Here is a 14132-nt window from a genome sequence, read left to right as displayed (position 1 = left end):
AAGAGCTACCTGTTGGGCAGTGCAGCCCTAGAATTCGACTTCAGGAAAAAAAAAAGGGAAAAACAAAGCAAACAAAAACCCAATTTCAATAAAGAGGACGTTTAGAGTTGGGCTGTGATTGCTGATTTTTGGTGTCTGGAGAAAGGAGGCCCAGGAGTAAGAAAAAAAGGAGAGGGCAGTGCAAAGAAGCGTGATTGCTGCATCTCCAGAGAAGCCTGCTCTCCCCACCATGTTAGCCCAAGCGTTGAACGGCTGCCTAGAGGTGACGAGGTGTGCGGCCGATCCCAAGTGGTCACCGTCATTTGGGCTTCAGAGCCCGCTTGCCCGGGGTTAGAGCCAGTGGGGTGGGGAACGAAGATTTCGGGGCTCCGCGGTGGAGCCGCCGGGGCGCCCTACCTGTCGAGCAGCGGGGTGTGAATGTGCAGGTGTTTCACGGCCACCTGAACGCGCCAGTCTGCGTGGCGGGCAGAAGACACGGTGCCGGACGCGCCGCGGCTCAGGTAGCGCAAGTCGGCGAGCTTGTGGTACGGGATGGTGGGCAGGGCGCTGCAGATGGCCTCCTCGTTCATGGTAGCGGGTGGCGCGGACACTCAGGCAAGCCGGTCGATTCCGGAAGTGCCCGCCGCTCCCGCGGCTCCACCCCTTGCGCAAGCCGGGTCGGCAGGCCCTACAGGCTGCGGGACACTAGGTCACGAGGTCGTCCATTCCCCGCGCAGCCCACGCCAAGCCGCTGCTTACCCGGAGCCGGAGCGGACTCTTCTCTTCTAGAGACGGGTCAACTCTGCGGCGGCGGGGCGCACAGGGGAGGAGCTTCCTCTCTCCGACCTGGCCCTCCCAGGCGCTGCCAGCCACCCGAGCCTGCCTGTCGGAGCTCCTCCCTCCCCAGACTTCTCAGGCGACGTCAGCGGCGGATGCCGAGGCGTGGATGAGGGCCCCTGGCCCGCGATCCTCCCAGCAAGGCTCCCGCCTCGGCCTGAGGCCCGAGATCTCCGCTTTGTGGTGCCCAGACGACGTGTGCCACACCGGCGGGGCTCGGGCGGGGGCTTGGGAGTGGGGAAGTGAGCCAGGGGCGCTCAATTTGTCTTCTCTCCCCCCAACCCGCTAGGTTGGAAAGGTTTTCTTTTGGGGAAATTTCCTCTCCGCAGCCTCACACCCAGTCAGCGGACCCTCCCATCCGGGAGGAATCTCCTCCGGTCCCATCGGCGCGTCTTCCGGGAGTCGCCAAACACCGGAGGTAGCAGGGTGGGTGTGGCAGCTGCCGTTTCCTGACTCCGCGCCTGCGCGGAAAGGGCTTTGAGGCAGTGCGGTCGTGACTTACTAGGGCTCCGCACTTCTCAGCCCGGTGAGTCAGGTAGGGGTGTAGATTCACTTGCTTATCTGGACTCCAATCTAACCTCACTTCCAACTACTTCAGTCGTGTGGGGGTGGCTGATAAGCCCTGTCAGAGTTTAATGCTGTCTAAAAGTTCAGATGTTTAGTTCCTGTTGAGTGCTTCTCTACTAGGGACGTATTTTTCTGACTCTTTTTTTTTTTTTCTCTCCTGACGTCCATAATTATAGACAGAGATTGAAAAGTAACCTTGAGAGAGTCCCTCCCTTGATTCCAGGTAAGACTGCAAACATTTCTTTCTTATAGATCTGGGAAGAATGCGGTGTTTAATGCCAACCAAAAAAGACTGCAAAAGTCTTTTTACCTTAAACAAACACTTTTCTACACCTGAAATGACTATTTTGCGAAGTGTGGTGCAAATATTATACACAAGACCAAGTCCATGCTAGGCATTTAATGAATTCTAAAGCAAAAGTAATAGGGAATGCCTGACTTCAATCAGGGATTTCTGCCTACAGAAAATCAGTGCTTCCTGTATTTTTGTATTGCCTGAAATGAGAGTAGCAGTGTTACATTTTACAATAAATGGAAGCTGTAATGAAAGAGTGTGTTTTAAAATTTGATAATTTAAAATAAAATACTTAGCTTTAAAGATATGGTCTGATAATCTGTGGTTCATTCCTTAATAAGCTTTTTGCTACAAAAAGTGCTCAGAAAACTTTTCCCATTCATTCATTCATCCAGTTTACAAACTAAGAATTCTAGAGAAAGTGAACAAAAATTAAGAAGGGAGGAAATGATCAAAATAATAATTCAAGAATTTTTGCCAGGACCAAAAGACAAAGATCTTCATATTGAAATGGCCCACCAGCTACCCACAGTGAATGAAAAAGGACCTATGTTAAAGCACACCATTAAAAAGATCAGAACACTAAGAACAAAGAGAAGATTCTAAAAGTTTTCAGAGGGAAGAAGCAGGAATAAACGGATGGGAATTAGAATGGCATTGGGTTTCTCAACAATAACACTTTTATGCTAAAACACTACCGTGAAATTTCAAGTTTTGTAAGACAATAACTTCCAACCTAGAATCCTATAGTCAAACTATCCATCAAGTATAAGAGTAGAATAAAAACATTTTCACATATACAAGGATGAAAACATTTATTTTCCATCCATCCATCCACCTTTTTTTTTTTTTTTTTTTTTTTTTTTAGGGAAAGTTACTAGAGGATGTGCTCCAACAAAACATGAGAGCAAGACAAGAAAGAGAAAGACATGGGATCCAGAAAAAAGGACCAGGAGAATGTGAAGGGAAATGCCAGGGTGAAAGATATGTGGCAGAATTAGAGAGCAATCGTTTTCACTGGAGAAGGAAGATGGCAGACTCCAAGAAGGAAGACGGGTTAGTGTAATTGAATTTATTTAGATTACTAATTTTGAGTATTTGGGTAGTTATATTGATAGATGTTTGATAGATCTAAAGAAATACGTGATAAAATTCGAGAGAGAACTTAAAAAATATAAGCAAGTGAAAAAAGTAAGCAATTATTAATTCCATGAAAACTAAAAATTAGACAAGAATGGAAACAGCGTTTCTCCAACTGTTCTGTGGTGGTGAAAACTTTAAGACTTTTTAGAGCTTCTGAAATACTAGTATATTATAATTCCAGAAGGAGAGAACATGCAGCATAGAATGCTATAAAATTTATTTATATATTTTTAAAATTTATTTTTATATTTAGTTTTGGCTATATTGGGTCCTCGTTTCTGTGCGAGGGCTTTCTCTGGTTGTGGCAAACGGGGGCCACTCCTTATCACGGTGCGCGGGCCTCTCACCATTGCGGCCTCTCTTGTTGCGGAGCACAGGCTCCAGACGCGCAGGCTCAGTAGTTGTGGCTCACGGGCCCAGTTGCTCCGCGGCATGTGGGATCCTCCCAGACCAGGGCTCGAACCTGTGTCCCCTGCATTGGCAGGCAGATTCTCAACCACTGCGCCACCAGGGAAACCCCTATTTAAATTTTTAATTACATTACTTTTAAATTTTAAAAAATTAGTATTCACATGGTTCAAAATTTAAAAGTGTAACAGACAGATAATTCAATAGAAAATTAGGCAAAAGACCTAGATACTTCACACAAGGGTATATCTAAATAGCAAATAGCAAATGAATGTGAAAAGGTGCTCGACATCATCAGTCATTAGAGAACTACAAGTTAAAACCACAGTGCAATATCACTACACAAATACAAGAATAACTAAAATTAAAAAGACAGAATATAGCAAGTGTGGGTGAGGTTTTGTAACAATTGGAACTCTTGTACATTGCTGGTGGGAGTGTCAGTTGGTACAATCAATTTTACAAACTGTATGGCAGTACTATTAAAATTGCAGATATGCAGATCCTCAGCAATTCCTTGCCTAGGTATATGGACATGCATATGCATATACTAGAAAGTTCATAGTAGTGCTATTTATAATAGCTTCAAACTGGAAATTACCCAAATATCCATAAATAGTAGAATGGGTAAATGATTTGTGGCCCATTTACACAGTGGAATACTAAACAGCAATGATATTGAGCAGTGTACAGTATTGATGAATTGCACAAATACAATACTGGATGAAAAAGCTAGACACAGAAGAGTATACATTTTATGAGTCAATTCCTATTAAGTACAAAAATAAGCAAAACTAGCCTATGCTTTTAGAAATCAGGATAATGTCTACTCTTGTAGGGTGGTCATAGTGACTAGAAGGGACATGATGAGGCCTCTGGGGTGATAGAAATGTTCTGTTTCTTGATCTAGGACCTAGACTCTTGGTGCCAGTTACATGGGTATGTTCAGTTATGAAAATTCTTTGAGGTTACACAATGTGCACTTTTCTGTATATATATATGTTATACTTCAATAAAAGGTTAATAGGTTTAAATACAAAATAAATAATATATGTGGGTGTATATTATGTCTCTTACTTTTATTTAATTAGTATTACAGTATATACCTGTTCACCTTGCTTGTCTTTCACTTAGTAATCTATTTCGGATATCTTTCCATACAAATGCATAAAAAGCTTTCTCATCTTTTTTTTTTTTTTAGATGATGGATATACCATAATTTACCCCTCATTGGTGGACACTTAGCTGGTTTCCACATATTTACTCTTACAAATTATGCTGCAATAAGTAATCGTTACATATGTCATTTCATACATGTGCAAGTGTATCCATATATATGTCCTAGAAGCTGAATTGCTGGACAAAAGAGTTATGTTCATTTGTAATTTTGGTTTGTATTGTTGAATTGATCTTCACTGAGGTTCTTCCAATTTTTTTTTCTGCAGACAAATGAGAGTGCTGTTTCTCCACACACCTTCTTTCATTTCTTTTCGAGATAGATAGTATAATGTTGATCTGCTGATTCCTGGATTTCAGTGCTTCTAAACTCATTTAAATGCTAAGATTCTTTTTATTGCAGCCCTTCTAAATATCTGGCTTCCATTTGTTTATCACAACCTCAAACCTTTAGCTTTCATGATAGTTTCACCATTATACAGCTTAAAATATATGTATTCTTAGTGATATGTACATTGTTTAATTAATGCCCATAATGAATGGCTAATGACAGAAAACCAAAAGAATACTGATGCTAAACTACATCAACTAAATGAGAAACAAAAAAATGAGAAAAATTATGCAAATTAGGCTAAAAAAACAAGCCTCAACACCTGTATGTTGAATTCATCTATTCAAAATTCTGTAGAATCATATTAAGTCATATTTTCCATTTACTGAGAATAAAGGTTATTTATATCTGCATGTGCTATTTTAGGGACATGGTAGCTTCAAATGGCATGCTTGAAATCTCTCATAGTCTGTTTTTTGTTTTGTTTGTTTGTTTTTTTAAGCTTCAATGCCTTTTATTCCTGTAAGTGCTATTTATTTATTTTTCTAATTTTGTTTTTTAAATTAATTTTTATTGTAGTTGCTTTACAATGTTGTGTTAGTTTCTACTGTACAGCAAAGTGAATCAGCTATATGTATACATATAATGTCCATCGACAGAGGAATGGATAAAGAAGATGTGGTATATATATACAATGGAATATTATTCAGCCATAAAAAGGAATGAAATTGGGTCATTTGTAGAGATGTGGATGGAGCCAGAGACTGTCATAAAGAGTGAAGTAAGTCAGAAAGAGAAAAACAAATATCATATATTAACATTTATATGTGGAATCTAGAAAAATTGTATAGATGATCTTATTTGCAAAGCAGAAATAGAGACACAGACGTAGAGAACAAACGTATGGACACCAAGGGACGAAGTGGGGGGGGGTGGGATGAATTGGGAGATTGGGATTGACATATATACACTATTGATACTATGTATAAAATAGATAACTAATGAGAACCTACTGTATATAGCTCAAGGAACTCTACTCAATGCTCTGTGGTGACCTAAATGGGAAGGAAATCCAAAAAAAGAGGGGATATATCTCATAGTCTTTTAAATTAGAAACAAGACATAAAAGTTGAAAAATAAACTACTTAAAAAAGTACAAATGCAAGAATTAAAAACATCTCATATTCTATTTTTTTCTATTTTTTGGTCTAAAAGCATCTGGTAACCATTGGGGGAAAATGGGTGAAGGATATGTGGGACCACTCTGTATTATTTTTACAACTTCCTGTGAGTCTATTATTATGTCCAAATAAAAAGTTTTAAAAAGTTGTACCTGGGTGTATTAGTTTCCAGGGACTGCCATAACAAAGAACCACAAGAATTATAAAAAGGTATGTAAATGAAAAGTAAGCCTTCCTGATTCTTCAGATCTCCAGTTCACCTCCCCTAAGACAACAAATAAATTTAACAAATATTATGTGCCATAATGCTAGGTGCTGGAAATACAGGGATAACAAAAGACACATGGTCTCTGTCCTTAAAATGCTTTTAGTGTTCTAAGGGAGATAGAACCTAAGCATACAATTACAGTAGAGTGCGATAAATGTTCTGATAGGGAAGTCCAGGGTCTGATAGTGAAGTCCAGGGCACACTCAGAAATTAGGGGAAAGAAGCAATGCATGGTAATTTAATGAAGAGAGGTAAGGCAAACTGCCCAAAGTCATAGAGTTTTTAAATTACAGAGACATGATTCCTGCACAAATCTATTTGAATTAAAGCTCATATTCTTTCCGGGAACTGCTTGCTGTATCACTAGGGTAGTACATTTTCGGTTTCACTTTATATGATGTCTCAGGAGAGGAATTTAGTAGCAAGAGGGAATTTCCCAGGTACAAAAAGACAGTGATGGACAAAAATTTATTATTAATGGACATTTCATGGGAAATTCCATTTTCTTTTGACATTTTACTTGGCAGGTTTCCAAGAGTGTGGAAAGATATGTTACCAGTAGCACAGTCTGCATTTAAAAATTTTAGCTCCTGAATTAAGCAGGATATTTTGCTTTTTCAAATGTCTTCAGAACTCAAAATCATTTTCTCCAGCTGTCACTCCTAGCTTGTAAGCAAAATATACTAATATATATTTTTTAGGCAATACACACACACACACACACACACACAGACAAAGACACACTTTTTTTTTTTCTGCTTTAGGCAGTGGCTATATGAAAGAGATTATAAGTTCAGTACCCTTTTTAGCATCCTTTTTTGGGCAAGCATAGACAAAGTTGTGGAAGAAGGCAGAGCTTTTCTTACTGTAGTAGCCAATATAGTCTAGGTCAGGGGTCTCCAACCCCCGGGCTGCAGACTGGTACCGGTCCGTGGCCTGTTAGGAACCGGGCCGCACAGCAGGAGGTGAGCGGCGGGCAAGCGAGCACAGATTCGTCTGCTGCTCCCCATCGCTCCACATCGCTCGCCATTCCCCCCACCCAGTCCGTGGAAAAATTGTCTTTCACAAAACTGGTCCCTGGTGCCAAAAAGGTTGGGGACCTCTAGTCTAGGTCATAACAGCGCCAGCTGGTGCAATTTGGAATCGGAAACATGACTGAAGCAGGGATCCAACATCAGCAGCTGAACAGGTTGCCAGAGAGAACTCTAAGGTTTATTGGGAACTAAGGAACACTCAGGAAGCTTCTTTGACTTAATTTTTATAATTGGAAAAAGGAATAGAAATGTCTGCCCTGCCAGGGAAACCTTGTTGCACAACTCCTGCCAAGGACACTATTCACAGTGGGGAGGTGCCATTCACGTGGAATACGTTATGAATGGGCCCCCTAGAGTTGTGCGATGTGGAGGCCCTATAGCCTACCTATCTCCTAGGATTGTTCTGAGAGACTCAAGTTATACAATGAATATAAAAGAACTTTATAAGTTATAAACCTGTCAATCTATGTAAATAATAATAATAATAGTTATTTTCCTGGCCAGCTCTGCCCTTCAAGCAAAACATTCTTACCTAGTTTAAGAGAAAAGCAGTCCTTATTAGCTGGGAGCTGGCCTGGCACTCCCAATGAATCTGTGGCATTCTCCTGTTCAATATAAACACTTTCATAGAACACCAACCTCAGACAAGACTATTTTGTCACTGTAGTGGAGCAAGAAAAAATAAGACCACTTCATTATCATGTTTGAACAGACAGAGGTAAAAACATTGTTCAAACCACAAAAATGAGCAAACATTGCCCTTTCCTGGCTAATAATGAGTACCTGCTTCTTCTTTACCAACTATAGCTTTATCTCAATTTCATTATTCTCGCTGTCTAGATATAAATTATTAAGATACCTGATCAGAGAATCACTCCTGCTCCCGGAGAGCATCCAATGCAGGGAAGATACCCGTTTCCTTGAATGCTCCTCAGAATCACCTACGAGAAGTCCAAATCCTATAATAAATTATTTCTAACAAACATCCTCTTACTGAGATGTCCTGATTCCTCATGGTACACATAACTCCTGCTTGCAATGAGTCAGTAAACCCAGATTTATAGAACTGCAGATGTGTTCCTGGTGGTCTTTGGATAGAGGACATTGGCAGATTCATAGAGCAGTTATTACCCAGCCTGGAGCCCTCACTATCTGCATTTCAGTTAAAGAACTGGCTCCTCTAACTTCTCTAGGGACTTGTCTATGGTGTTGGTTCTTTTTCATAGCCTAGAACTCCTGAGGAAGAGATTCTGGTTGGCCATAATATCACCCTTCAAGTCCTTTGTGGATTATGGGGATATGGACATGAGGTACTGAATTTCTAAAACAGCAACAACAACAACAATATCAACAACAGCAATAATAACTAACACTTATAGGTTAAGAATCTTCCTGCGAATGCAGGAGACACGGGTTCAAGCCCTGGCCCAGGAAGATCCCATATGCTGCGGAGCAACTAAGCTTGTGCGCTACAACTACTGAGCCTGCTCTCTAGAGCCTGCAAGCCACAACTACTGAGTGCACGTGTCACAACTACTGCAGCCCACGTGCCTAGAGCCTGTGCTCCACAGCAAAGAGAACCCACCGCAATGAGAAGCCCACGCACCGCAACAAAGAGTAGCCCCCGCTCGCCGCAACTAGAGAAAGACCGCGCACAGCAACGAAGACACGATGCAGCCAATAAGTAAATAAATAAATGAATTAAAAAAAAAAAACAAACCCTAACACTTATATAATGCTTGCTACGTGTCAGGGACTCTTCTAAGCAATTTCCATAGAGTAACTCACTTAGTACACCAACACTATGCAATAGATGCTATTATCACTCTAACTTTGCAGATGTAGAAACTGAGGCACAGAGATGTTAATTACTTGTGTAAGGTCCCACAGCTATTAAGAGGCATAGCCAGCAGTTGAACAAAGGAAATTATATTGCTGTATTCTGAATCAGTTCATCTGTTCTCACGAAGTAATAGAGTACTGAGAGATGGAGTGTGAATGATTTGGCACCACTCAACACACTTTTATATGAAGAGTTATTTTATATGTGAGCAAGGATATCTTTAAAAGAAGTTCAGTCTAGCAATATTAAAGTGTTGATGTGTCTCTTTAATAATAGTGTCTGTTACGAATAATTTAAACTTTATGGAACTAATTCCATTGGCTATAATTTGCTTTTTCTTTTACATATTAACATTTTAATTCAGCATTTATTGACTGTCTATGATGTGAATGGCTCGTTGGTATGTAGTATGGGACACAAGCTCTACATTGCTATCTACAGAATAAATAAGCTCTACAATGCTATCTACAAAAGTGATGACTAAAGTCTTTATATACATCCTGATGACTTAAGTCTTTTTTTATTTAATCAGTCATCAATTTTATACACATCAATGTAGATATGTCAATCCCAATCGCCAAATTCAGCACACCACCATCCCCACCCCACTGCGGTTTTCCCCCCTTGGTGTCCATACGTTTGTTCTCTATATCTGTGTCTCAACTTCTGCCCTGCAAACTGGTTCATCTCTTCCATTTTTCTAGGTTCCACATACATGCGTTAATATACGATATTTGTTTCTCTCTTTCTGACTTACTTCACTCTGTATAACAGTCTCTAGATCCATCCACGTCTCAACAAATGACTCAATTTCGTTCCTTTTTATGGCTGAGTAATATTCCATTGTATGTATGTACCACCACTTCTTTATCCATTCGTCTGTCCATGGGCATTTAGGTTGCTTCCATTACCTGGCTATTGTAAATAGTGCTGCAATGAACATTGGGGTGCATGTATCTTTTTGAATTACGGTTTTCTCTGGGTATATGCCCAGTAGTGGGATTGCTGGATCATATGGTAATTCTATTTTTAGTTTTTTAAGGAACCTCCATATTGTTCTCCATAGTGGCTGTATCAATTTACATTCCCACCAACAGTGCAAGAGGGTTCCCTTTTCTCCACACCCTCTCCAGCATTTGTTGTTTGTAGATTTTCTGAAGATGCCCATTCTAACTGGTGTGAGGTTATACCTCATTGTAGTTTTGATTTGCATTTCTCTAATAATTAGTGATGTTGAGCATCTTTTCATATGCTTCTTGGCCATCTGTATGTCTTCTTTGGAGAAATGTCTATTTAGGTCTTCTGCCCATTTTTGGATTGGGTTGTTTGTTTCTTTAATATTGAGCTGCATGAGCTGTTTATATATTTTGGAGATTAATCCTTTGTCTGTTGATTCGTTTGCAAATATTCTCTCCCATTCTGAAGGTTGTCTTTTCATCTTGTTTATGGTTTCCTTTGCTGTGAAAAAGCTTTTAAGTTTCATTAGGTCCCATTTGTTTATTTTTGTTTTTATTTCCATTACTCTAGGAGGTGGATCAAAAAAGATCTTGCTGTGATTTATGTCAAAAAGTGTTCTGCCTATGTTTTCCTCTAAGAGTTTTATAGTGTCTGGTCTTACATTTAGGTCTCAAATCCATTTTGAGTTCATTTTTTGTGTATGGTGCTGGGAGTGTTCTAATTTCATTCTTTTACATGTAGCTGTCCAGTTTTCCCAGCACCACTTACTGAAGAGACTGTCTTTTCTCCATTGTATATCTTTACCTCCTTTGTCATAGATTAGTTGACCATAGGTGCGTGGGTTTATCTCTGGGCTTTCTATCTTGTTCCATTGATCTATGTTTCTGTTTTTGTGCCAGTACCATATTGTCTTGATTACTGTAGCTTTGTAATATAGTCTGAAGTCAGGGAGTCTGATTCCTCCAGCTCTGTTTTTTTCCCTCAAGACTGCTTTGGCTATTTGGGGTCTTTTGTGTCTCCATACAAATTTTAAGATGATTTGTTCTAGCTCCGTAAAAAATGCCATTGGTAATTTGATAGGGGTTGCATTGAACCTGTAGATTGCTTTGGGTAGTATAGTCATTTTCACAATATTGATTCTTCCAATCCAAGAACATGGTATATCTCTCCATCTGTTGGTATCATCTTTAATTTCTTTCATCAGTGTCTTATAGTTTTCTGCATACAGGTCTTTTGTCTCCCTAGGTAGGTTTATTCCTAGGTATTTTATTCTTTTGGTTCCAATGGTAAATGGGAGTGTTTCCATAATTTCTCTTTCAGACTCTTCATCGTTAGTGTATAGGAATGCAAGAGATTTCTGTGCATTAATTTTTTACCCTGCAACTTTACCAAATGCATTGATTAGCTCTAGTAGTTTTCTGGTGGCATTTTTAAGATTCTCTATGTATTGTATCATGTCATCTGCAAACAGTGACAGTTTTACTTCTTCTTTTCCGATTTGTATTACTTTTATTTCTTTTTCTTCTCTGATTGCCGTGGCTAAGACTTCCAAAACTATGTTGAATAATAGTTGTGAGAGTGGACATCCTTGTCTCATTCCTGATCTTAGAGGAAATGTTTTCAGTTTTTCAACGTTGAGAATGATGTTTGCTGTGGGTTTGTCATATATGGCCTTTATTATGTTGAGGTAGGGTCCCTCTGTGCCCACTTTCTGGAGAGTTTTTATCATAAATGGGTGTTGAATTTTGTCAAAAGCTTTTTCTGCATCTATTGAGATGATCATATGGTTTTTATTCTTCAATTTGTTAATATGGTGTATCACATTGATTGATTTGTGTATATTGAAGAATCCTTGCATCCCTGGGATAAATCACACTTGATCGTGGTGTATGATCCTTTTCATGTGTTGTTGGATTCTGTTTGCTAGTATTTTGTTGAGGATTTTTGCAACTATATTCATCAGTGATGTTGGTCTGTAATTTTCTTTTTTTGTAGTGTCTTTGTCTGGTTTTGGTATCAGGGTGATGGTGGCCTCATAGAATGAGTTTGGGAGTGTTCCCTCCTCTGCAATTTTTTGAAAGAGTTTGAGAAGCGTGGGTGTTAGCTCTTCCCTAATTGTTTGATAGAATTCACCTGTGATGGCATCTGGTGCTGGACTTTTGTTTGTTGGAAGATTTTTAATCACAGTTTCAATTTCATTACTTGTGATTGGTCTGTTCATATTTTCTGTTTCTTCCTGGTTCAGTCTTGGAAGGTTATACCTTTCTAAGAATTTGTCCACTTCTTCCAGGTTGTCCATTTTATTGGCATAAAGTTGCTTGTAGTAGTCTCTTAGGATGCTTTGTATTTCTATGGTGTCTGTTGTAACTTCTCCTTTTTCATTTCTGCTTTTATTGATTTCAGTCCTCTCCCTCTTTTTCTTGATGAGTCTGGCTAATGGCTTATCAATTTTGTTTATCTTCTCAAAGAACCAGCTTTTAGTTTTATTGATCTTTGCTATTGTTTTCTTTGTTTCTATTTCATTTATTTCCGCTCTGATCTTTATGATTTCTTTCCTTCTGCTAAGTTTGGGTTTTGTTTGTTATTCTTTCTCTAGTTCCTTTAGGTGTAAGGTTAGATTGTTTACTTGAGATTTTTCTTGTTTCTTTAGGTAGGCTTGCATAGCTATAAACTACACTCTTAGAACTGCTTTTGCTGCATCCCATAAGTTTTGGATCATCGTGTTTTCATTGTCATTTGTCTCTAGGTATTTTTTGATTTCCTCTTTGATTTCTTCAGTGATCTCTTGTTTATTTAGTAATGTATTGTTTAGCCTCCATGTGTTTGTGCTTTTCACGTTTTTTCCCCTGTAATTCATTTCTAATCTCAGAGCGTTGTGGTCAGAAAAGATGCTTGATATGATTTCAATTTTCTTAAATTTACTGAGGCTTGATTTGTGACCCAAGATGTGATCTATCCTGGAGAATGTTCCGTACACACTTGAGAAGAAAGTGCAATCTGCTGTTTTTGGATGGAATTTCCTATAAATATCAATTAAATCTATCTGGTCTATCATGTCATTTAAAGCTTCTGTTTCCTTATTTGTTTTCATTTTGGATGATCTGTCCATTGGTGTAAGTGAGGTGTTAAAGTCCCCCACTATTATTGTGTTACTGTCGATTTCCTCTTTTATAGCTGTAAGCAGTTGCCTTATGTATTGAGGTGCTCCTATGTTGGGTGCATATATATTTATAATTGTTATATCTTCTTCTTGGATTGATCCCTTGATCATTATGTAGTGTCCTTCCTTGTCTCTTGTAACATTCTTTATTTTAAAGTCTATTTTGTGTGATATGAGTATAGTTACTCCAGCTTTCTTTTGATTTCCATTTGCATGGAATATCTATTTCCATCCCCCCACTTTCAGGCTGAATGTGTCCCTAGGTCTGAAGTGGGTCTCTTGTAGACAGCATATATATGGGTCTTGTTTTTGTTTCCATTCAGCAAGCCTGTGTCTTTTGTTTGGAGCATTTAATCCATTCACGTTTAAGGTAATTATCGATATATATGTTCCTATGACCATTTTCTTAATTGTCTTGGGTTTGTTTTGGTAGGTCCTTTTCTTCTCTTGTGTTTCTTGCCTAGAGAAGTTCCTTTAGCATTTGTTGTAAAGCTGGTTTGGTGGTGCTGAACTCTCTCAGCTTTTGCTTGTCTGTAAAGGTTTTAATGTCTCTATCAAATCTGAATGAGATCCTTGCTGGGTAGATTAATCTTGGTTGTATGTTTTTCTCCTTCATCACTTTAAGTATATCCTGCCACTCCCTTCTGGCTTGCAGAGTTTCTGCTGAAAGATCAGCTGTTAACCTTATGGGGATTCCCTTGTGTGTTATTTGTTGTTTTTCCCTTGCTACTTTTAATATATTTTCTTTATATTTAATTTTTTTTTGTTTTTTTTAACATCTTTATTGAAGTATAATTGCCTTACAATGGTGTGTTAGCTTCTGCTTTATAACAAAGTGAATCAGTTATACACATACAATATGTTCCCATATCTCTTCCCTCTTGCATCTCCCTCCCTCCCACACTCCCCATCCCACCCCTCTAGGTGGTCACAAAGCACCAAGCTGATCTCCC

The 14132-nt window shown here is 39.2% G+C and overlaps 1 protein-coding gene and 2 long non-coding RNA genes across 14 annotated transcripts in view; 1 reads left to right on the top strand and 2 right to left on the bottom strand.

Annotated features, from left to right (window-relative positions):
• RIPK2 (receptor interacting serine/threonine kinase 2) overlaps positions 1 to 569 on the bottom strand; it is a gene marked incomplete at its 5' end in the record, with an annotated part of 42335 nt that extends 41766 nt beyond the window's left edge. For 5 of the 7 annotated variants that reach the window (XR_014255767.1, XR_014255768.1, XR_014255769.1 and 2 more), the window contains one exon: positions 397 to 569. Coding sequence is in view for 2 of the 7 variants with exons in the window: in XM_082433990.1 (XP_082290116.1) it covers positions 397 to 569 (173 nt within the window). The remainder of the gene's footprint in view (positions 1 to 396) is intronic. The other 2 variants (XM_082433993.1, XM_082433992.1) reach the window with 2 other exon arrangements.
• LOC309647088 overlaps positions 1 to 14132 on the bottom strand; it is an 846185-nt gene that overhangs the window by 109160 nt on the left and 722893 nt on the right. The gene's annotated exons all lie outside the window — the stretch shown is intronic.
• Positions 903 to 14132, top strand: part of LOC309647078 — a 190391-nt gene continuing 177161 nt past the window's right edge. For 3 of the 6 annotated variants that reach the window (XR_014255770.1, XR_014255771.1, XR_014255772.1), the window contains exons 1-3: positions 1205 to 1342; positions 1560 to 1606; positions 2547 to 2734. This is a non-coding gene — a long non-coding RNA (uncharacterized lncRNA). Of the gene's footprint in view, positions 1013 to 1105; positions 1352 to 1559; positions 1607 to 2546; positions 2735 to 4430; positions 6067 to 14132 lie in introns of those variants that run through there. The other 3 variants (XR_014255773.1, XR_014255774.1, XR_014255775.1) reach the window with 3 other exon arrangements.

Source organism: Balaenoptera physalus (assembly GCF_965194825.1).
Source record: "Balaenoptera physalus genome assembly, chromosome: 17".
Classification (NCBI taxonomy): Eukaryota; Metazoa; Chordata; class Mammalia; order Artiodactyla; family Balaenopteridae; genus Balaenoptera; species Balaenoptera physalus.
Note: the sequence above shows the minus strand (reverse complement) of the source record. Positions and strands in the feature narration are given on the sequence as shown.